This window comes from Rhinolophus sinicus, linkage group LG07 (genome assembly GCF_036562045.2).
Source record: "Rhinolophus sinicus isolate RSC01 linkage group LG07, ASM3656204v1, whole genome shotgun sequence".
Taxonomy (NCBI): Eukaryota; Metazoa; Chordata; class Mammalia; order Chiroptera; family Rhinolophidae; genus Rhinolophus; species Rhinolophus sinicus.
In genome coordinates this window covers 23,722,048-23,745,129 of record NC_133757.1, presented here as the reverse complement: position 1 = coordinate 23,745,129, position 23,082 = coordinate 23,722,048, and the positions used below count along the sequence as shown (strand labels likewise).

Genomic DNA, 23,082 nt, shown 5'->3' with positions numbered 1-23,082 from the left:
AGCGAGATTAACAAATTAACATCTTCTTGTGCTTAACTCCCCCCACCTTCCCATCCTTCCAATCTGGAGGCGGAGGGGTTACAGACAGCAGGCAGAAAAACAGAGAAAAGAATGAGGTTCCTCAGGGTAGTGGCTATTCCTGGGGAAATGAGGCACACATACCACAGCACTAAGTTTTATTAGGGATTTCATGAAGGTTAAATCTGTAAGAATGAAGGAGTCGGTCAGGGTGCACAAAACCCATAGCCTCCTCAGATTTCATAGTGAACCACCGGCTCAGGCTCTTTGGTGGGATCGCCGCCTCGTTCCAGGTACAGGTCATTATAAGGATACTGCTTTGGCCCCTAAGGAAAAAACGCAGGTCAGCAAGAACAACATACATCCAGCCAATACCTGATTATACCCCACTCTGAGTTAACAGCCATGCACACTAAATGGGGACGTGGTCGCCTCTGGTCAGACCCAGCTGGGCTAGAACAGCAGGAAGAGCACTCCTCTTCCCTGCTCAGCCCAAGGCAAAGAGAAAGCCTAGATTGTAAGGGAAGTGGTGCCTATACTGTGTGTGTGTGTGTGTGTGTGTGTGTGAGAGAGAGAGAGGGGGGGGGGTGGAGAGAGAGAGCACGAGGGAGAGCTTTCTAAATGAGACGATGCATCCATCCATCCCACTCTCTCTCGGGGTCGAGACAGACTCAATCTCCTTTAAGTCACTCAGCCTCTAATGGTTCCACCACTAAAGTGGCCTAGCAAATGAGGCGTGCAGGAGCAGCAGTGGGGGAAAGCACAGAGGAGACACGGCTGGGACGTGCTTTAGGGGCTGCTGGCTTTACCAACAAACAGCTGTCAGAGAACACAGCTCACAGGGAGGAGAAAAGGGTGATGTGCTTACAGAACTGAAAAATGGAAGAGCCACACTGTGTTTCTTGCTCTCCTGAAGTGAAGTTAGTGCTCACACCAGCCCTACGTGCACTCTCCAGCCTGGGGCCCCTGGGGCTTGGCAGGAAGGCTCGTGTCAGTGCACACAGCCACACCAGCTACCATGAGGACATTGATTATCTCTGCCGAGGTAGCACTGAGCAGCCAACTGCAAACACAGCAGCCTCCCTGCTTTCAGTTCCTTTCCTTACAATCTATCCTATAGACTACTCCCAGATTAATCTTCCTAAAAATCCAGCTTTCATTATGTCATTCTTCTGTTCAAAGACCCAATATGGCTCCCGGCTGCCTATATGAAGACCAGGTCACCACTGTATCCCCAACCTTTAGCATGGTCTGTACTTGGTACATAGCAGGGGCTTCATAAATATTTGCTGAATTAATGTGTTATTATACCATCAAGTCCAAATGCCTTAGTCACGCAGTAAAAGCTGCCCGACCTAACTGATCAACTCACCTCACGATATTTTTTAATACAGCAATTTCCACATCTGATTTCCCAAGACATAAGAATTGCCTGGGAACTTATTAAATATTGAACCCCACTGTGGAGTTACTGAATTAGGCTCTCCCAGAAGTGGAGCCCAGGAATCTGAATTTTTGGCAGATCTCCAGGTAACCAAAGCTGGTTATCTAGGAACTATTTCATATGCTTGTTCCACTCCAACTCACTCTCCTTTTCTTTCCTTCATTGTTTTCTCTTGCCCCAAATGTTCTCTCTAACTTCTCCCCATCATCCAAAGTCTATATACATATTTTCAGCATCTACCGTAACCCTTCTCATATCCCTTGGCACATACATTCCCTACACACATATATACACAAAAACTGTGCCAAATTCCTATATATCTGTTCAAATGTTGCTCATCATGTCATTTCCCTAAATTTTCTTCTTATCCAAATTCAATTTCCTTAAAGCTAGACAGTATTTTTTTTGTCTCTTACATTCTCCAAAATATAACTATTATTTGTAGTAAACCCTTAATTGTTTCCAACACCCCATAAGAAGTGCTCTTCACACCTCCAAAAAGGATAAGGCGTCAGCTCTAGATTTCATGACTCTACTTTGAAAGATCACTTGAGGAACATAACTGGTAAGTACAGTTCCCAAATGGCAACTCTAGAGACTGGCTGGCTTCCACATTCTCATTCCTCACTGTGTCCTAAACTGTTTCTTCTCACTCACATCCAAGATGTAGGCATGGAGCAATCTCTGGTACTTGTGCCAATCCAATGTGCGAAACCCTCTAGAGGTCTCAGCAGGAAGCCCAGCTTGGTGTTGGCTCAATCCCTACTCCAGAGACTTCATTCCCTCAGGAGATAGGGCTAAGTAAATGTGCCTAAGGGCACACCTCAGATACTCACCACGGGCTGGTAGGAGGGGTAAGTATCTCCAACCCAAAACATGAACAGCATGAAGGCCACGAAGCCGAAGAGGTGCTTACACATGAGCTCCCAAGAAACAGGTGTGGGGGACGTGTCCACACGATTCCTGATGTACATGTCTAGGTCCCAGTGCATCTGAGACAGAAAGGCAGATAACTGTCACATACTGCTCTTCCTGCAAAAGGCAAGCAATCCAGAGTGATCAGAATTTGATACAGGGCTTAACAGGCATTCTACTGCCCTGGGCAATATTCTGAGAGTCAAGTTTGAGATACTCTGGCCCAAGGACTAGATGCTGGCTTATGTCAAGTTTCTGCTGACTAGAGACAGCTCAATCATGGAAGTTTACAACTTTCACAGTATAGGCTTGTTTATTCTCAGAAGTCCCATTCCACATGCCACACATGGAACCTCAGAACTCAAGTCACTGGATTTTGCTTCCCTGGGCAGAAAACTTTAGTGTTACTTTGACAGAGAAGTGTCATTTGAGCTAAAGGAAGACATTAGGGAGAAGGAAGAAAGGTTAAATGGGATGTGGTTTCTCACCGGTTCACCCCAGTTCAATCTCAGGTCTGAGTGGTCCCAGTCATACCACGGATCCCTCTCATGCTGTGAGCGGTCAGGGAGCTTCGGATAGTCACCATACCTGAGAGACAGCAAGAACTTCTCGATGGGGCTCTGAGCAGTGTCACTCAGACAATTCAGAGTCTCCTCATCTCAAAGATAAGTAACCCACTGACAAAGACAACTGCCTCACCTAAGGAAAGAGGAACCGACTTTCAAATCAAAATCTCAGTTTCTAGTCACTAAGCATAGAACTAACCACCGAGTCCACATTGTAATTAAAAGTTCATGTCAAACTCTGAAACATTATAACATAAGCAAGCTGGACCTACCTTTCAACAAAAAGGGAAAAAAGCCACACAATGTTATAAGGTTAGAGCTGGAAGGGAATTTAGCTATCAGTCATACTGATTCTATCATTACAGAATGAAATTGAAGTTTAGGATCTGAACCCAAGGTCACCCAGCTAATTGTAATAAAAACAAAACGGGTACAGATTAGAAAAGTATTCTTTTCATAGCTGTGTTCCTCAACCACCAAGCTGGCATACATCTTAATATCTCAAACACCTCATGGGACTTCTTGTTAAGCTGGGTTTTCCCCCCAACAAATCCAGGTTTTACTTATACAGGCTGCTCCTGAGCCTGCTCTTGTCCACAACACAATAAAAGACATAGGAAATGATGACAACTAGATATATGTCACAGAAAATGATTGGAAAACAAGACAAATAGGAGCTGCTGAAACCACAATTGAAAGAATGATGCTAGGACAGAAAATGAGGGAGATAGTAATCACTTCAGATAATTAACCATAGAGCTGTTATGGGGCTGTAGGCGGGGAGGAGGGGGTGGGAGGGCAGATAACATCAATTGGAGTAAGGGAGTTGGCTGTTTAACATGCTTTATAGTTGCTACGATTTTCATAGCCCTAACAGTAAATATATTTTTTAAAAAACAGAGATATACACATAAATATAGGGTACTCCATCTACAAACAAGGTTCTTGTGACAGGTGTCCAGCTCCCGCCTGGTCACGTGCCTGGATGACAGCACCTGAGCCTAGCAGATGCTCGATCCAAATGAAACCTTGCGCTCTGGATGGAGCCAAGGAAAGTTCCTGCTATTCAGGGGTCCTCAAGGGAGCTATTAAAACCTCGGCTTCCTCATTTGAGAAAACAGCCTGAGCCAAGGAGAAAATTGAAGTCCTCTCGGCAGCAGCTGCTCACCCATCCCCTCCCACCTTCCTCTACAGAGAAAAGCACCCACACCAATGACTGAGGGGTCACGGGAAAGTTCGGGGAAAAGAGTCAGAGTCGAGCCACCTAAACCAGCCGCCTTCTCCCATCACCATCCAGGTGCGAGCAGGCCCTTTCTATCTCACCCCATGCCATCATCCGGGTACGGCTCGTAGTCCTCCACCCGCATATTATACTTCTTGGCGGCGGCAGCCCATTCTTCTGGGGTCTTGGGATAGGGTCCCGGGAGCATGTCCTTGGTAATGTGGGAGGCTGGAGAGCAGACAGGGCAGGTCAGAAGGGACCCCGTTCCTCCTGAAGCTCCGAAGGTTTCAAGCTGCAGTAGCTGCGGAGGCCAGAGCCCGAGACTTCCAAGGACCAGCAAGACCCTCCACCCGCTTTTCTCCTGAATATACCAACTCCACCTCCGCCCCCAGCCCGGACACGGCCGCCGCGGTATCCACTGTCCCCCCCGACACACCAAACCTCAAGCATCCCCTTCCCACACTGAGGCCTCGCCGGTTCTCGCGGACCTGTCCGTACACCCAACGGCACCATGTTCCGGGATGTCCTTTGCAGCAATCGGACTCCCAGGACCCCCGCCCTGGCCGCCGCCATCTTCACCTTCTTCTGGTTTCTCCCCGCACATGCGCAAAGGCCTGTCACGGCGGCTGAGCCGGGCCAAACGCGACCGAGAAAGCGGGTAGTGAAGAAAAAGTTTTAAGGGTTCAACAGGGCGGGGCTTAAACGGTGCTGGGAAGTGGGAAGCCAGATGAGCGGATGGACTGAGGCAGAGAAGGAAAGCGAGAAAGGGAGAAAACCAAGGTCACTGCTTTGGTATTTCAGATTGTTGTGTCTCTTTTCTCTCTCAGCTGACTTAGGCGCATCCAAGGATAATGGAGACTAAGAACCTGAGCATCTCGGGTGGACAGCTGACCCACCTCCCGCAGGAGCCGTACAAGTAAAGTGAGCCTGTGTTAAATCTCTGACTGCTTGCCTTTTATCTCTCCTTCACTGGCACGTTCTCCTTTCATCCCCAAACGTGATCATTCTTCAAATTCAGCCCTTGGTCTTGCTTATTCTTGTTCTGTTGTACCAACTGGTTGTTTTCACCTAGATGCACGATGCAACACATAAATCGGAGTAGAATTGGCTCCTCAGATTCCGTCCGTGTTTACATACGAATGTCCCAGTCACCTCAACCCAAACAAATATAAAACCAAACTTATCTATCACCAGAGGCAGCTCTCTAGTGCCCTCCGAAAGCCTCAGATTTGCTAGCACTTGGATAAATACCTTTCAAACCAGAGCACAATTAACAAACAGTGGTTTAACAGAAGGATAGAGGACATTATTATGTTTGCATATGAATATATTTTCATTTTATTTACACAAGTGGGATTTGCATAGTTTACACAGTATAAATATGCACATGTTTCCAGGAACTTTTAGGGCGACCACTGCTTTGGAGCAGAATCCATTATTATTGACATTCTCAAATATATATCAGAGCAATAAAAACTGATATATACTATTCAGTATATAAATTTGGAGGAGGACTACTTCACAGCAACTTGTCCTCTTGTAAATGAGCACCACTAGCTGATGTTCAGGATGATTGGACACTATCTGCATTCAATCAATGCAAAGGAGCCCTGATCTAATTTGAATCTAAAAACAGAGTCTAGATTATTTATTTATTTTTGTTAAGATATAATTCACATACCAGAAAATTCACCCCTTTAAAGGGTTCAATAAACTTTTTTAGTATATTTACAAAGTTGTGCAATTATTACCACTATTTCTAAAGATTTTCATCACCTCGAAAAGAAACCCCCTACCCATTAGCGTATTTCCCCTTACCCCCACCCCTGGCAACCACTAATCTACTTTCTGTCGCTATGGATTTGCCTATTCTGGTCATTTTATATTAATGGAATCATAATATGTAGCCTTTTGTGTCTGACATTTCATTTATCATAACATTTTCAAGGTCTGTCCATGTTGTAGCATATGTCAGTTATTCATTCCTTTTTGGCCAAATAATATTTCATTATAGGGATATACAACATTTTGTTTATATATTTATCAGTTGATGGACATTTGGGTTATTTCCATTTTTGACTATTATGAATCATGCTTCTGTAAACCTTCTTGTATCAGTTTTTGTGTGGGTGTATGTTTTCAATTCTCTTAGGTATATATCTAGTAGAAAAAAATCTGTCCATTTCATCTAGGTTATCTAATTTTTTGGCATATAAATGTATGTATAGTATTCCCTTATATGCCTTTTCATTTTTGCAAAGTCAGTAGTAATGCCCCTTCTTTCATTCCTGATTTTAGTCATTTGAATCTTCTCAGTCTTATTTATTTTTAATTCCTAATGTTACATATTAATATATTCTTGTAAAAATTCAAACATGCAGATAAAACTAAAGCCTTAATTGCCACCCCCAACCCCAAACCCTCCATAGAGTTAAACCCATTTCAGTCTGGTATAGCATAGTTACTGTGTATCATAATTACATAGTTAAGCCAGTGCATTAGTTTTCTATTGCTGCACAACAAATTACCATAAATTTAGCAACCCGAAATAACACAAATTAATTATCTCACATTTCCCATGAGTCAGGAGTCCAGGCATGGGTTAGCTACTAGGTCTCAGCTTAGGGTCTCAACAGGCTGAAATCAAGGTTTAGTTGGGGCTGCTATTTCATCTGAGGTTCTGTGTCTTCCCAAGCTCAGTGGTTGTTGGCAGAATTCAGTTCCTTGTAGTTGTAGGACTAAGGTCTCTGCTTTCTTGCTGTCAACCAGGAGTCTTTCTTAGTTCCTAGAGCATACCTGGCATTCTCTGCTACATAGCCTTTTGCTCTTTAAAGGCTTCCGTGGCTTCAAATCTTCTTGATGTCTGTCTCTGACTTCTAGACCCAGATTTAAAGAGTTAGAGTGATTAGGTCAGGCCCTTTCAACGAATTCAAGTTCAGACCTACACAGGGTAAATCTCCCTTTTGATGAACTCAGAGTGAACTGATCAGGGACCTTAATTACATTTTTGCCATATAATGTAACCTCATTGCAGGAGTGAGACCCTGTCATATTCATAAGTCCTGTTCTTACTCAAGGGGATAGACTTATATAGGGCATCTACACCATTGGATGGAAATCTTTGGCTCCATCTTAGAATTTGGCCTCTGACGGTCAGCCATAAGAATTGTCAAAGTGGGGGTAGCCAGTTAGCTCAGTTGGTTAGAGTGCAGTGCTCTTAACAACAAGGTTGCCGGTTCGATCCCCACATGGGCCACTGTGAGCTGCACCCTCCACAACTAGATTGAAACAACTACTTGACTTGGAGCTCATGGGTCCTGGAAAAGCACACTTAAAAATAAATAAAAGTCAAAAAAATTAAATTAAAAAATTGTCAAAGTAAGCAATAGCTTGTCAAAGTAAGCCATCATGGTAATTGATAGGGCTGTTTATAACCAATATCAATTGTTTGAAAATGTGGGATGATAATGGTTGGCAATTAATAATAACATTGGTAAATACCTTCAAGTAGAAGAGATGGTAGCACAGGCAGAAAAATCAAATGATGCTAAACAAAAGAAAACTGTCTTTGATTTTGAAAGAATTCAACTTGCCATATATCTTTTGCTTAGGCTTGCAGAGCAATCTTTGCCCAACATCTATCAATCTGACAATTGCTTTTCCTTCCGACTGCTTTAGGTAGGTCAAGAGTTTGCTTCTCTCCCCATCCATTAGCGTAAAGTTTGATGCCCCACTAAACTTGCCTCCTGCTTTGCCTTCTGTGTAGGTCTGGTCACATTGAGGCAGCAGTAATACTTTGTGAATTGGTTAAACAGGTGATTACCCCTACTCAGTGGGAGTAACGTCTGGCCCAGGCCTTCAGGGGTGGAGTCTAGGGTGTAGAGCTGTAGGTCACCGTTAGGAGGAGCTCTCCCAGGCCTCGGCTCCGCGTTTTTAGTGCCTCTCTCTCTCGCAGCTCATTTCTATGCTTTCCTTGTGTTTTATCCGGAATAGGTGGAGCTTCCGGTTCCGGTAGGGCCGTCCCTAGCGGCGGAGATGGCGGCTACGGCGGCGGAGGTCGCGGCCTCAGGCTCTGGAGACCCCCGGGAAGAGGCTGAAGCTCCCGGCCCCGCCTGGGATGAGTCCCAACTGCGCAGTTATAGCTTCCCGACCCGGCCCATCCCGCGCCTGAGTCACAGCGACCCCCGGGCGGAGGAGCTTATCGAGAATGAGGTAGGGGGCGGGGCCGCGTCCTGGGTGGGGGGTGAGGGAGCCGGTTGGGAGGAGAGGACGAAAGCGAAAATTGGCAGAACTGGAGGACTGGCAGAGCCGTGGACTAGGGCCTGAGGGGTGATGGAGAGGGTGGCGAGGAGAAATGGGACTTGAGGGGTTCGTGTTGGTTAACGGGAGAAATTATTCTGAAGTTGGGAAGTAGCTGGAATCATGGGAGAGGAATCCACCAGCTTCTTGGGACGACTTCATTTGTTTTCACCTGGTGTTTTCGCTTAGGAGCCTGTGGTGCTAACTGACACAAATCTTGTGTATCCTGCCCTGAAATGGGACCTTGAATACCTGCAAGAGAATATTGGCAACGGAGACTTCTCGGTCTACAGTGCCAGTACCCACAAGTTCTTGTACTATGATGAGAAAAAGATGGCCAATTTCCAGAACTTTAAACCGAGGTCCAATCGGGAAGAAATGAAGTTCCACGAGTTTGTTGAGAAACTGCAGGATATACAGCAGCGAGGAGGGGAAGAGAGGTAAGTTCCCGGATGTTGGTTTTCCATTGATTCTGGGGCCCCAGTTTTCTTTTCCTGTACTTGTTTGAGGATATGGAGGAGTTGGGTGAATTCTCTAGATTGAAGGACAAGGAAGTGATGAGACTTGAACTGTGACTCTTTAGTTCTTGGTCGTCTTCATAAAGTGAACGTCACAGTTGCCTGGAAGGGTGAGGTAGATGAACAAAATGAGTAAAGCTGTTTGGGTAAAAATTATGATGAGGCTAAATGCGTACACTCTGTTCAAATTGAGAAGTCATTACGTCACTTGTTTCCTTTTGGGGGTGCAGTGTCAGGGTTGCCGGATACTCTGATTGTTCAAGAGAAGCCAGAAATTGAGATTTTTATCTAAAATCTTTTTGGCTTACATGTGAGCAGCTAATTTAAATTTTTTTAAATGCTGCAGAGGAACCAAACAAAAATGTCTGTCTTTTGATGTAGCCCAGAGATTGCCAGTTTGCAGCCTGTGTCCTAAAATATTAGGCTGGTTGGGGACAGTTCCAACTGAAACCTTGTATGAATTAGTGTGATTCTGGGGTGAAGGATATGAGAATCCTCCAGCTTAGGGAAGATCAGATTAGATTGGCGGGGGGCGGGGCTGAATATTGACGTTCCACCTTGTACTGGCAACAGCAAGCACAAAACACACACACGGGAGTGATTCTTCCTCTCTGTGTTTATCCCTGTTTATGATGACAGCATCTTCAGTAGGTCTAGTCAGGATTCAGTCCTACACTAGAACATTGCGATTGTGTCTGGGAAATTGCTTTCACTAAGTACTTACTTCGTGGTGAATGACCATCTCTATCTCACATTTGGTGCCCAACCCTGGGCTTTTCTCTAGTCTCCTGCCTCAGTTGTCTTCCTGACTCCTGTTAGCAGTATGCAGCTGAGTGAATGGATTCCCCATCTTTCTGACTCAGCAGTTGTCATAATAATAGGACTTTGACTAAAAGAGTTTCCAGGGTCTGAACTAGGATTGATTTGTTATTTATGTCTTATAAAGACTGGTTTAGTTGAGTCGTCGGGTCTATTAATTTTCTCAAAATTAACATACCACGCACATGTGTATGTGCACACACACACCTCCAGCGTTCAGACTGAGATCGGTTTAAACAGTTGCTGGTCGAGTGTAATTCCATTCAGTGAACACATGCACGGGAATGCGCATGAGATAAACATGGATCCTCTGGTTCCTCAGTCACTTTTAAGTTTCTTAGCTCCCATAATGAGAGCATTTTTCTTCACTAAGTATGAGGTATGAATGTAGTCTGTGCTTTATACGTGATTCACAGAGAAAATGTTCCTGTGTGCAAGTTTTGCCCTGCCTTGAACACCAGCCAACTCCGTTGTATAATTGTACAGATGGCTGTGATTGTGGGGTAAAGGGTATTGGGATCCTCTTGGAGTTCTTTTGAGTATTTACTGTTCAGGTGTAATAGAAAATTGTTGAGATTCATGCTTCATGAGTGGTTCTGCCTCTTTCAAAGTTACTTGCAAAATGTTTTTATATGTATGCATATTACAATCTCTGGAGCAAGTCCAAAGGTTGCATTTGAGTCTTGTGGGTTCCTTGTCCCCAAAGAGGTAGATAGTGTTTCCAACTTGTTAAGATTTCTAGTAATTTTTGTCTTAAACATGATTCTAGGCACCGAGATACCTGTGAGCCTTTTCAAGTAATGTTCTTAGGACCAGGAAGGGGCTGCTGCTGCGTCTTGTCTTCCACTTGTCCCCTTGTTAATGTCTTTTGTGGGCTTGATTAAGTGTGTCTGGGTTTTCACATCCCTTAAGTAACTTCTGATCTTCCTCAGGTGTGTTAGGAGCCCCGGACCTACAGAAAGCCTGATGAGGTGTCTTCCTTCAGCTGTAGAAGGCTGCTACAGAGAGGTGGCTGAATCATTAAGAGAAACTAGGCTTCAAGCCAGAGCTCTGCAACTTGAAACAAGAAAGTTTTATTTCTCACACTACATGTCTATCACGGGTCATCTTACATCATCCTTTTCGCTTTGGGACCCAGATTGCCCTGGCAGCTGCTCTCTGAAACTTTGCAATTGCTGTGGCAGAGGGAAAAGATGTGGTGGTAGTGTGTACCTGTTCTTAAAATTACAGTTTGGAAGCAACACAAGTCACTTCTGTGCGTTTCATTGGCCAAAGCAAATTAAATAAGCAAACCTGGTTTCAAGAGGGGTACAGAAGAATAACTCTCCCACAAGGAAGGGAATTAGCTCTTGGTGGACAGTAATACAATCTACCACAATGGCCATCAAGGGCCACAGGGATTTCTCAGGCCCTGAGAGTCTCTGGGACAAGGCTGATTCATCATTCTAGGGTCTTGGATAGGCTTCGAGGAATCTATGAAGTTGTGTGAAAGTTCTGTGCATGTGCATTTTTATGGGGAACCGTCATTGGATTCTTAAAGGATTTATGTTATGACCCAGAAAAGGTTAAGAACCACTTCTTTAAAATAAAAGTTTGGTGAGCTCAGAAAAGGATAAGTAAAGATTCAGTTCTGTGAGAATCCATGTTGGTTAAGAGTCACATGACTGTAGCCATTCTGTGTGGAAGATGCTGGTGTGGGTTTGGGCTTCCATTTCCAGATATGGGGAGGCCATGCCAAGGGGGTGGACATGCACTAATGGGGTCTTCTTCTTGGGTGACGTAGGTTGTATCTACAGCAAACACTGAATGACACTGTGGGCAGGAAGATTGTCATGGACTTCTTGGGTTTTAACTGGAACTGGATTAATAAGCAACAGGGAAAGCGTGGCTGGGGGCAGCTGACTTCCAATCTGCTGCTCATCGGCATGGAAGGTAAGAAATCATTCTGAAAGCAGCATAGCTTGGAGTCATACAAACCTGGTGCCTAATCCTGTGTCCACCATCTATTCGCTTTATGACTTTGAATAGTCACCCTCTCAAGCCTCAGTCTCATCTGCAAAAGGGACATAACAGTATCTTATAAATAGTTACTAAAAAGATTAAATGAGATAATGTATAAGTCTGTAAGCTAGTTTCATGTACTCTAAAAAGAAAGTTCCCTTTTTCCTTCCTCAATTGCTGTGTGAGTGTGTATACTCACATATCAGAGATCTCTGAAATACTGCTCTTCTCTATTGGATCTGTGTATTCAGAAGATTTTTATCCCAGTAAAAGAGAGAATCTCTATTTTTCAGTATGAATTAAACATCATCTTCTGAATAGATAATACATTCATGGGGTTAAATTCAAAAGTTATAAATAGGTATGTAATGATAACGCTTCCACTCCAATTTTCCAGACTCTCAGTTTTCCCTCTCTGGAGACACCGCATGTTATTAGTTGCTTGTGTATCCTGCCTGCTAGAGAATTTTATGCATACACAAGCAAATTTTTTTTTTTCTTTTGAATAAAAGGAGAAGCCTTTAAATTCTAATCAGAAGGAGAGCTACTATTGGCCAGAGTCACTGTCTCATTTTTATTTTCAACAACAGCTCAGTGCCAGGTCCATACTTAGTAAATGGAGAATAAATTGGGTTGAACAAGGAAGCAGAGTAATTATTCACTGTCATTCACCACTGGGCTCTGAAGTCTCTCTCCCTTTGATTGTCCTTTCTTCAGATTTAGATCTGGACTTTATGGATTGACCCTTAACCTACCCATTTGAAACCAACTCTTGGTTTCAAAGAGTTCTGGTTTACTTGACTGCGTTTTTCTGTTGCCTTCCTATCCTGTGGTAGAGAGCAGGGAAGTGGACCTCAGGTAGAGGCTCTGTCACAAATCCCCTGTGAGGATGCACAGTGCGCTGAGCACTTAAGAAGGACGCTGTCTTGGCCCACCCAGGCAGACCTGGGAAAAGTTTTCTAAACGCAAAGCCCTGCAGAGGGTCCTTCAGCTCTCAAGGATTGTGGGATTAAACAACAGACGTGGCGCCACCTCAGCTATAAAGAGTAGATGGAGAATACACACACTAGGGCAGAACTAACTCAAGATGGCATTTAAAACATTTGCCTACTTAAATTATACAGCACTCTTTAGGAATCTGATACGCTCCCCCTCCTCCTCCCCATGAGAATCATCAGCCCCAGTGTTGCTCTAAGAAGTGTTGCATCCCACAGGTGTGAAGTGGGAGGGGAGGTTGAGAATCCTAGAGCTCCAGCAGAGCTACCCAAAGCAAGTACCTATGTTTATACAACCTAGGATGATGGTTTAACTCCGTCAGGGAAGATCATGCACTGCTGATACCAGTCGTTTCAATTGCTTCTCTTGTTTTGCTGCCCTTGAGTTCTTGCCATAGTCAAGAAGAATATATGTATATACAATGTATTTGCTAGACTTGTATCATTTCAATGTGCTGTTGCTTCCAGTAAGGGCAGCAGCCATCATTTAAGAAAGTCTGCTTTGCTAATTGATGCCGAATCCTTACTGCTAGACTTACTACTGATTAAAAGTGTAACATCTAATTTGCTGAGAGTTGTAATTACTATCTTCCTGATTCTGCCTGAAATTTTGATTAGGAACCCCTAGCTGGGAGCGTAGGCTGGCTTTCTCTCCAGCACTGGGCCCTAAGTTCTAGCCTGTGCGATAGAGCCACTGCTCTGAATAAGAAAATGTCTTTCTTCCTGTAGGAAATGTGACACCTGCTCACTATGATGAGCAACAGAACTTCTTTGCTCAGATAAAGGGCTACAAGCGATGCATTTTATTCCCTCCGGATCAGTTTGAGTGCCTCTACCCATATCCTGTTCATCACCCGTGTGACAGACAGAGCCAGGTGAGCCGAGGAGGGCATAGAACTCCTTGGGGACCCAAGGCTGGTATGGCTTTCCCCTTCCCTGTGGTGGTATGTCAAGTTTAGACAAGCTCAAGATAATTTCACATTGTACTTCATTTATCCCAGGCCCCTGTGGTGGTCTCCAGATGTTTCTAAGTATAAGCAGCCCCGTAGAGCTAATGCTGGAGGTCAGACCCCATTGCTGATGCCGATGGAGTCAGGTCACCCTGTTTGATTGGATTACAACTTCATGGAACAAAATGTAGTCTCCATTGGATTTAATCATTGTTTTCTTTTGTCATGGATGTTCCTTTTTGATAAAAAGAAAGGTGAATAAAATTGAGAGATACGTCAGTGTCTTTTTTGCAGCCCAGTGAGGTATATGGTTGCCTTTCTGGCCAACCAGAGAGGTCCTTTTCTTTCTGGAGGTGAAAGCTGCCTCGCTACTGCATACAGGAGTCTTGGCTGGTTAGAGTATGTGTTTGGGAGAAAGTTTCTGAAGGTTTGGGTGAAGGAGGAGTCCTTCATGCACAAGTAGGTGGCTGACCTGCAAGCTGTGACGATGGGCTTGTAACCTCAGGAGCACTGAGGCCTAGGATTCTTTTTCACTCAGTATTCGATCATAGCCTGTCTTACCTCATTCTCAGAGTGTGTGTGTAATGTATGTTGTATCTTCTGCTGGATGTAAATTCGAAAGACATTTTTAAGGCATCTTTTTTTGGACTCGCAGAATAACTGGCACCTATTAGTTACTGGTAAAATTTGATGATTGACTAATTTTTTTTTTCTTTCTCTTGAACCTCTCAGGTGGACTTTGACCATCCTGACTACGAGAGGTTCCCCAGTTTCCAGAACGTGGTTGGTTATGAAACGGTGGTTGGCCCTGGTGACGTGCTTTACATCCCAATGTACTGGTGAGGAGGGGCTGGGACTGGGGGCCTCTCAGGAGCTTTCGTTCCCATCCCTGCAGAGCCATCCTTGTGTCCCTCTTGGGTTGTGGCAGGACTGGACTGACGTGATCTATAGGAAGGTTGGTGTGTCCAGATCTGAGAACAGTGAACGTGGGGGAAATGATAACCCTGTCTTTAGGACAAGATGACAGTTCCTCAAGTCCAAAATGGTCCCAGAGGCTTGAGGCTGGAGAAACTGTTCTTGGCTCTTTGGTATGTGGAGACTGAAGACCACTGCCTCTAGTCCCGGGGTGTGTTTGACAGGATGAACATAAAGATACTGTCTTCATTATTTCCCTTAGCTGGACTCGCTCTAGTTTTCCATCTCTTCCTCTGAAAAGTATTGGTAGCAAACAGGAGCCTGTTTGTTTTCTTTCAGGTGGCATCACATAGAGTCATTACTAAATGGGGGGATTACCATCACTGTGAACTTCTGGTATAAGGTGAATATGGGGTTTTTTCCTAGGTGGGACCAGGATAAGGTAGGTGTAATAAATTATTTGGGGGCAGGGTGGGGAGGTTGGCTGCCTGTGGAAGTGATTCCCGGGTCTTTGGGAAGATGACAAAGGATGGACTTGCACTGTGTTTCTTACAAGGGAGGACGGTGCTGGGAATAGTGGGTGACACTGACGCGTTCTGCTAAAGGCGTTTCCTGAGCTACTGCTTCCTTTGCAGGGGGCTCCCACCCCTAAGAGAATTGAATATCCTCTCAAAGCCCATCAGAAAGTGGCCATAATGAGAAACATTGAGAAGATGCTTGGAGAGGCCTTGGGGAACCCACAGGAGGTATGTGGCTGCCCCAAGGTGGCACTCGTATGGTTCATTGGACAGTGACCTGGGAAAGTCAGGATTTCCCTGGAAAGCGTCACATTCTCTATAGCGCCTCTGTTTCAGTATCTGGTGTCCTCTCCATAGAGGTTATGGGCATGTTCAGAAACTCCTTGTTTTTCTGGTGAAAGCTGGGCTTGACTGGCGGATCAATTATAATCTGTTCCATGCTAGTGATAATGTTCCCCATGGGGCTTGTGTGCCAGCTGGGGACCCCTGAGGGGATTCTTCTGGAATGGGAAGCAAGCAGTAAAGCATCTCTTCACTCCCAGCTGTTCCAAGGCTGCTCTAGGTAATGTTGAGACCTGCTTCCCACACAGGTGTGCCAGTGGCCCATCGGGCAAATGGAGGAGGTTTGTATTTGTAACGCTCTTGCCTCCAGGGGACCTGTGGGGTTGGGAGGTGGCACTGGCCCCAATTGTAGGTGACTTTCAGGATATAGAGGCATGTAACATTCTTTAGGCACATTTAAGAAACATGCAGACAAACAGTCTTGGATGTTTGGGGATTATTAGCCCTCTGACCTTCTGTTTGTCAGTTTGGTGCCATGTACAGATACAGGGTATTGTGAGGGGGAAGATGAATCCAGAGGCAAGGGCCATGCCCCAGAATACTGGGTTGACTCCCAGGAAGAATTGGTTAGAGGGTTTACAAGATTGAATGAAAACCTGGTTCTTGCCTGTGGCTTGACATCGAATGTCTCCCGACACCCCCGTGTGGCTCCAGGGTCAGAGCACAGGCAGTTCTGACTGGCTCCTCATGTCTCTTCACAGGTGGGGCCCTTGTTGAACACAATGATCAAGGGCCGCTACAACTAGCCTGCCAGGAGTCGAGACCTCCTGCCAGGCGACTGCTGGCCCGTCCACACCGCTTCCTTGATGAGGACAGGAGACTCCCAGCACTAGTATTGCACGCAGCACTTAACGGACTGGACTCTTGCCATGGCCCTGGAGGCAGGTGTTCGGGGCAAGGCAGAGTGGTTGGCACTCCGCTCCCATTTGGAGGGACTTCTTACCCTTGCCTCTGTGCCCAGCACCTCCCCTCTCTGCCTCCCTAAAGTCCTGCATTCAGTGTTGGAGTCCCAGCTTCTGGTTGTCATCGTGTGTGTGTGTCAATCTGTCAACCTCGGGACGTGTGTGCATGCACACACGTGTGTATCTGTTCCTTGCGTCCTCCTGTGGGTCGGGACGCCACTTCTGGTTCTCAGTCCTGTCTCCTGCAGCCTTAGTGCCTCAGCCTCAGAGAGGAGATGCTCGTGGATGCCCACTAACTACACCTGGGCTGCAGGGCCAGCGCTGCCCTGACCTGTAGGTCAGTCAGCCTCCTGCCAGGCTTCCCAGAGTCAGGCTCTGTGCTGGGTGGGAATGGCTCCTGGGACTCAAATGGGGAGAGGAATAGGGAGGTTTGCCTTTGAGAGCCTACAGAGCTTCCTGTGAGAGAGAATACAGGGTTCCAGCTGGGACCTTCATGTTCAAGCCATACATGGAAAAGACCCTTGGGCCACAAGAACCAAGGATTGTGCAGAAATTCCAAATTGCAGGCACATGCAGCTTTTCTCTTTCAGCACCAGCTCTTGCTCCCTCTGCTGGGTACCAAGGGAGTCCTCCTAGCAGTAGCTTCTCTAGGTTCTAGGGATGCAAGCCTCTGTGCGGGGTGTGTGTGCGCGTGTGGATGTGTGTTCACACTGGCCTGCCTCTTTGCTTACCGAGTTTCTCTACTGCTTAACCCTGTCCAGTGGGACATACCGAGGGAACCCCAGGTCAGCACTGCCTGACCTAACCTAAAGCTCTCAAACTCAGTTTTAGCCATTGGGTGTTGGTCAGATCTCACTGCAGCCTGCCTGAGGCTGACTGGTTAGAGCCTCCAGGGCCTGCTGCCCTCTTGCCCAGGCTACATCCTCTGTGTCTGCGGAGCTTCCTGGCTGAGGAGACAGAATGGGGTCAAGCTTAGGCAGCTAACTCACCACCACCTGGCATCCACCTCACATCATGGCAAGGACAAAAGTGTAGCCTTGTCTCTAAACCAGCTCTTCTGTGAGACCCCACTGTAATATTCACAAACACACTCACAAAGCAGGGTGACTGGTGGAGCACAGAAGTGGAATTTCCTTTCCTGTTCATAGCTACTCATAGGAACCCCTGTCCGAGCTGCAGCTTACAGCTGGGCAGCTGTGTACTACACAACTTGAAGGGCCATCGTTCACATCTGTTCAGTGGAAGGGGGGCCCCTGGAATTGGGCATTGTGGTGGCTCTGTCTTGTCACCTCCACTCCCATTTCATGCCCCTTCTCTGGAAGGAAAGAGGAGTTGGAGTCTCGGGGGTCATTGTTTCCTTTTGTTTTTTTTTTCTTTTTTGCCAAAGGTTTACTTCCAGTGTCTGAGTTATGGCTCTTACCTCCAAAGCTCAGTTTACAGTTACAGTGCACTGATGGACTGAGAGGGTGTGTGTATATGTGTGTGCGCACCTGTGTGTGTATTTTGGGGAGGGGTGTTTATTTTTAGTACCCCATTCTGGGGTTCTCTGATGCAGTGTTGGTGTGCAAACACGGTACCTTCTCAAGTGTAGTTCTTTCAAATATAACCAATGCTGGAAAATGTGATTGCGGTGATCTCCATCCCTCCATCTCTTTTGGGAAAGAGGAGCACACAGGAAAATAAGGCAGATGAAGGATAAACTTGACCACAACCACACTTTGAAAGATAGCAGATTGTTTTCCTCCTCATCTGCTGCATTCCTGGCTCAGCCGGCAGATGTAGGTGACACAGGCCAGGAAGGTGTGTGCCACTTATCTGGGCCTCGCTGGGTGCTGTGCTGACAGGTCTGATATGGTGTTCAAGGGCAGGGCCCTTCACAGGATTGGTTCTGATCCTTGGGTAATATAATAGTGACCCCAATTATTAGGCACAATATGTGCCTAGTGCTTTTATCTTTGTCCTCAGTGTCCTGCAAGGTAGGTGTTCTCATTTTACAGCTGAAGAAATGGGCTCAGAGGTTGTGTTGAGTGGCAGTGAAGATTCGAACCCAGAGTTGTTTGGCTACAGACTCCCTGCTGCTCCTTTCTACCAAACTATATTGACTCTCTTACCTCCTTTGTACTACAGGCCATCCTCACATCTCACCCCACTGGGCAGTGCCTGGTGCAGACAGGCGTAGCCCAAAAGGGTGCAAAAGGTACAGCGCAGGGTGGAAGCTCTTCTGGGCTCCAGCTAAAGACATTTAGGGAAAACTGCCAGGAAGCCGCCTCGGGAGTTAAAAGTGCTGGAAGAAGCTATGGGAGACAGTTCTCGATCCCATTGTGTTTCCAGTGTGTCCTTGAATAGGTCCCATAACTTCTCCCAGCATGCTTCTGCATCGACAGCATGGAAGATCTAGGTGATGACTAAGAACCTTGGTTCATGGTCTGCCGCCTCCTTTTCCCCCAAGGAAGAGATTGCGGCTCTGCCCTTCACTCACCTAGGTTAGGGTCATTCAGACTGCAGTTCTACTTGGGGCGGAGGAAGCATTTCTGCCCTGTTGCTCATCCTTACTCATGGAAGCGGACGCCAAGCGGCTGAGGTTTGGGGCTGTGTGAAGGTCAGCTATGTCGCAAGGTCCCACTTTCACACCAGCAGGTCCAGAGGAAACCACTCTTTTGAAGTCAAATAGTTGTTGGGGTTGGAGTTCAGAGGATGGAGGAGGGGCCGTTCTGGGCATCAGTTGAGCAGATGCCCAGGATGCCTGGGGGAGACCAGCTTCCCCTACAAATCAGAGCTCTAAATTACAAGGTTTTTACCAACGCGAACAGTTGGGGGAAGTCGTCTGCTCTCATTTGCGTAATGGTTTCTGTCACTGGTGATTAGACACAGGATGAAGGAAAAGAAATTTGACAATTAGGAATGAGCGATCATTAATCTGAATCTGTTAGGAGACAGAGAGGAAGGATCCTTACCCGTGGGCCAGCCCAGTGTGAGGAGACTCTCTGCCCCCTGGAGACTCGGGTCACAGACCTTTCATTATTCCCACGAAAAGGCTGAGCTGGTATTAGACTAGGTTGGCCCACTCGCCGGCCTGAGGAGGATACAGGGACAGACCTCTACAGGCATGAACCAACAAAGGGGGAGAGATTGGTGTCAAATGCAAGCGATAGGGCAAAGAAGAACAATGGAATAGTTTGGACGTGTTTCCTGTTGGTAGAAAAATTTTTTGTAATTAACACTCCAGACACCCAACCTGTGACAAGTATTTGCCACATTCCAACACTGCAGGGTGTGGAAAAAACCTGTTATCCTCCAGGAGCTTCTGCTTAGTTGGAGAGGAAACCACATGAAACAAGCAAAGGTTGTGAAGCCGTGTGTCGTGCACCCAGTGAGGACGAGACTAGAGACTGTTGCGGGAGCAGGAAGATTCCTCTTCTCCGGGCTTCTCCAAGCCCCTGGGCTCCCCAGGGAGGGACTCTGCTCTAGGCCTTCCAGCAGCATTGATTTTCTTTCTTGCCCACATTGCAGCGGTAGTTAATGTGTGGAGGACACTGACCCTCTTGCCCAGATGTGTGGGCAGATGATGAGAGGCTGAGTGTTCCAACTTGGATCTTCCCAGGTCTCCATGTTTCCTCTCATCCCTGTGTCCAAACTTCAAGGGCAATATTAATTTGCACCAGTTGGCATTTGTTCCTCAGTTCTGTTACGTGTGTGTGGTGGGTCCCTTAGACCAGAGGTTTGCGTGACGATTGGGGCAGGGGTGGCAGTGTGCTTGTTCTTTGTCTTCTCTCAGAATGTGAACTTAATCACAGATGCAGCTGTCTCTCTCCTTGATAACTTCCCCATCTCTGGGTCTTCTACCCTTCACAATCTAGTACAGTGTTTAGTAGGACTACAGGGAATGGCCCTCAGGGACTAGTTTTACCCAAACAGGGTGGATGCCGGGATGCACCTGAAGTGGCTCATGGGGTTCCAGTGGCTCATGGATTTCAGCCCATGGCCCCTTTGGGACCTTCAGTGCTTGTCCTCCAGGCCCTGCTCACAACTCGTGTCCTTGCAAACTGCTCTAACTAAAGAGATGTTCTAGCTTCTCTGCAGAGCTCCCTCACTTTCTCCTATTCAGTCTCCCCACTGCTCAGTCTGCAGCTACCCTTTCACCAAGGTCCTTTCCCCTGAAACGTTACCCTCAGAACCTCCAGACTGCACGTGTTTGGGTGGACTTTCTAGGATCCCTCACCCTGAGGTCATCACTGTTAATCTTCATCTTTTTTTCCTTTCCTGACCTGCAATAGTTATGTTTATTAACACAAGCTTAGTCCATTTATTCTGTGTGCGCTCTGCCCTCTTGTCATTCTGTTGTCCGCTCTGTCCATCCCAGTTTAGCGTCTCTAACTGGAGGCCCTTTCTGCTAGTTTTCAGCCAGCTCTGTGTAATCCTCACAGGTCTTGGGGTCCTCAGCAGAGCCTGCTGAACATTTTTGGTGCGTTTCTGGGGGACAAAGCCTCAGACACCGGCAGCCTGGAGGCCTAGGGGCCTATGATGCGGCCCCCGAGATGGGTGAGGGGAGGGTACCTAGTGAGTCGTGAGCAGTGGAGAACCAATGAGGGGAACTGGGCAGGAGACTCCCCAGGAGTGAGGCCTGGCAAGCCAGGGTGGGAGAACCAAAGTTTGTTTCCACCTAAATGCATCTGTATGCCTTAGGGTCCGTCAGTTCAGGGATGGGGAGCATTTTGTGAATGTCTCCCAATTTTTCTCAGGTGTTTCTGGCGATGCTCCGAGTCACCAAGTGTAGCTTACCTCGGCATTTCAGCACCTGCTGGAAGGAAACAGCATGTTGAGTAGTCACATGTCAGGAGTGGACATCTTAGGTGGGGGAGGCCCTGGAAGCCAGCAGCTGGAAACAGGGACCCAGGGGTCGGCCTGTACCCCGACTCTTCACTCCTCCGAGTGTTCTAAGTACAATAGCTGACTATGGACCTCGCCTTCTTCCCCACCTAAAATCCAGTCTTCACACAATATCTTGGGAGGGAGAATGTGGTCTTTAACTTCCAATGAAAAACATTCTAGCCTCGTGTGTGAAAGCCAAGCTTTTGTAAAAGCTAGGATATCTGTCTTTGGTTCAGACTTTTAGTGTTGCTACTTGCCAGCTGTGTTTGAACTTGATTGACTTGACCTCTCTGAGCCTCAGTTTCCTCAAAGAATGATGTGTGTGGGAGGGAAGGGGGTGTTGAAAATACCTACCTCCCAGTGGTTGGATTAACCTAGACAATGTAAAGCTTGAGCACAGTGCCTGGCAGGCACTTAATAAAATGGCGTGGTGGTGGCAGTGCTTATATTTATTATGTGACTGACTCAGAAACGATGTCAGTGATTCCTTAACCATCTCAAGAAAAGCATAGGGAAGAATAAGGAAAATACCCCGGAGAAACCCATATGGAACGGAGCTGGGGGGGGGTGGACAGAACAGCCTTGGTACCTAAAACTGTCCTAGAGGAAGGGAGGGAGACGCAAGTCTTGTCTGATGTCTTCTGCCTGATCAGCAGACCACTGCTCCCCACAGCAACCTGAAGCCAGTGTGAGAAGCTGTCAGTACAGCTCTCCTTACCCTGCATGAGGGGTGAGGGCAGCTGAATTCCCATTACACCCGGAGAAGCTGTTGCCAGCACCCTCACACCGTGAGACACTGGGAGTTAAATCGAGTCCCTTTGGGCTCCGTTTTATTCCATGCCCTTCAGTGTATTAAATTACGGTGTGTTAAGATTGTTCTAGGACAGGGGCATTCAGAAAAATAGAAGACTGGGATCTTAATAGCTACCACTTACGGAGCGCTCTGGAGCATGTATGTTCCAGACCTAGTGCGTGTTCCTTCTCCTGTGCTGTCAGCGGGGGCCACAAGCAGGCCATTAGCATTACAGGTGCACAGAGGAAAGCACCTGACAGGCTCAGGTGTTCACAGTAGGCTTCCTGCAGGAAGTACCATATTCTAAGCTGAACCTGGAGAATAACCAGGAGTTGGAGAGTGGTTTTAAAAAGCCATAAGTTTCTCCTCTGGTTTCTCTCTCCCTCAGTCTCCAAACACTCTGCTCCTCCATGTTTAAGGGTTTTGTTAATCACTCCTGGGAAAGAGCCCAGTGATGGACCTCAAAAAGAAGAAGCCCTTTGATAAGCCACAGAAATCTTGGAAACACTTTGGTTGCTGGCCCAGGTTTGTCCTGGAGTACAAGTAGATTGCACTTGCTCATTTGCAATCCCTCCACTGCCCTCTTCCTCAGGAGACTGGCCTCTGAAGCCACCCTGCCACCCTCCTTGGAAGAGAAGCCGGACCCAGGTACACAGACCTCAGCCTGAGATATGAATGTATTCTGGCTGCCGGGGATTCTCGACCTCTTCTGCACTGCACTGCACTACCCCAATCTCTTCCATTCTGCCCCCACCTCTGCCGCTCCCCTCGTCCCCACTGAACCAAACCTCTGCAGTTCCCATCTCACAACTCTTACCTCTGCCCCTGGTTCCCAGCCCTGTGGGTGAGGAAGACCCTCTCTAGCTTGTGCTAAGCCATCTCTGGACTGCAGACCATTCTGTAGTCACCTTGCATTCACCTCTTTGCTTCTAGATTTCTTTGGCCCCAGAAAAGTTCCGTGTTTTATTCAGTTTGCTTAAAACCTATTCACTTACT

The 23,082-nt window shown here is 46.7% G+C and overlaps 2 protein-coding genes across 2 annotated transcripts; one reads left to right on the top strand and one right to left on the bottom strand.

The window, feature by feature from the left end:
- Nucleotides 1-159: 159 nt before the first annotated feature.
- On the bottom strand, nt 160-4,812 carry NDUFB8 (NADH:ubiquinone oxidoreductase subunit B8). Its single transcript, XM_019724909.2, has 5 exons — nt 4,654-4,812; nt 4,267-4,393; nt 2,866-2,965; nt 2,299-2,454; nt 160-344 (listed from the first exon to the last, which is right to left on the bottom strand). Exons 1-5 carry the CDS (start codon nt 4,736-4,738, stop codon nt 252-254), a joined length of 561 nt encoding a protein of 186 aa, XP_019580468.2. The 5' UTR covers nt 4,739-4,812; the 3' UTR covers nt 160-251.
- On the top strand, nt 4,224-21,729 carry HIF1AN (hypoxia inducible factor 1 subunit alpha inhibitor). The gene is made up of 10 exons (XM_019724908.2): nt 4,224-4,240; nt 4,993-5,086; nt 8,159-8,377; nt 8,654-8,904; nt 11,585-11,733; nt 13,527-13,672; nt 14,480-14,586; nt 15,002-15,065; nt 15,298-15,408; nt 16,224-21,729. The coding sequence occupies exons 3-10, from the start codon at nt 8,201-8,203 to the stop codon at nt 16,266-16,268; spliced, it is 1,050 nt and encodes a 349-aa protein (XP_019580467.1). The 5' UTR covers nt 4,224-4,240; nt 4,993-5,086; nt 8,159-8,200; the 3' UTR covers nt 16,269-21,729.
- Nucleotides 21,730-23,082: the final 1,353 nt, after the last annotated feature.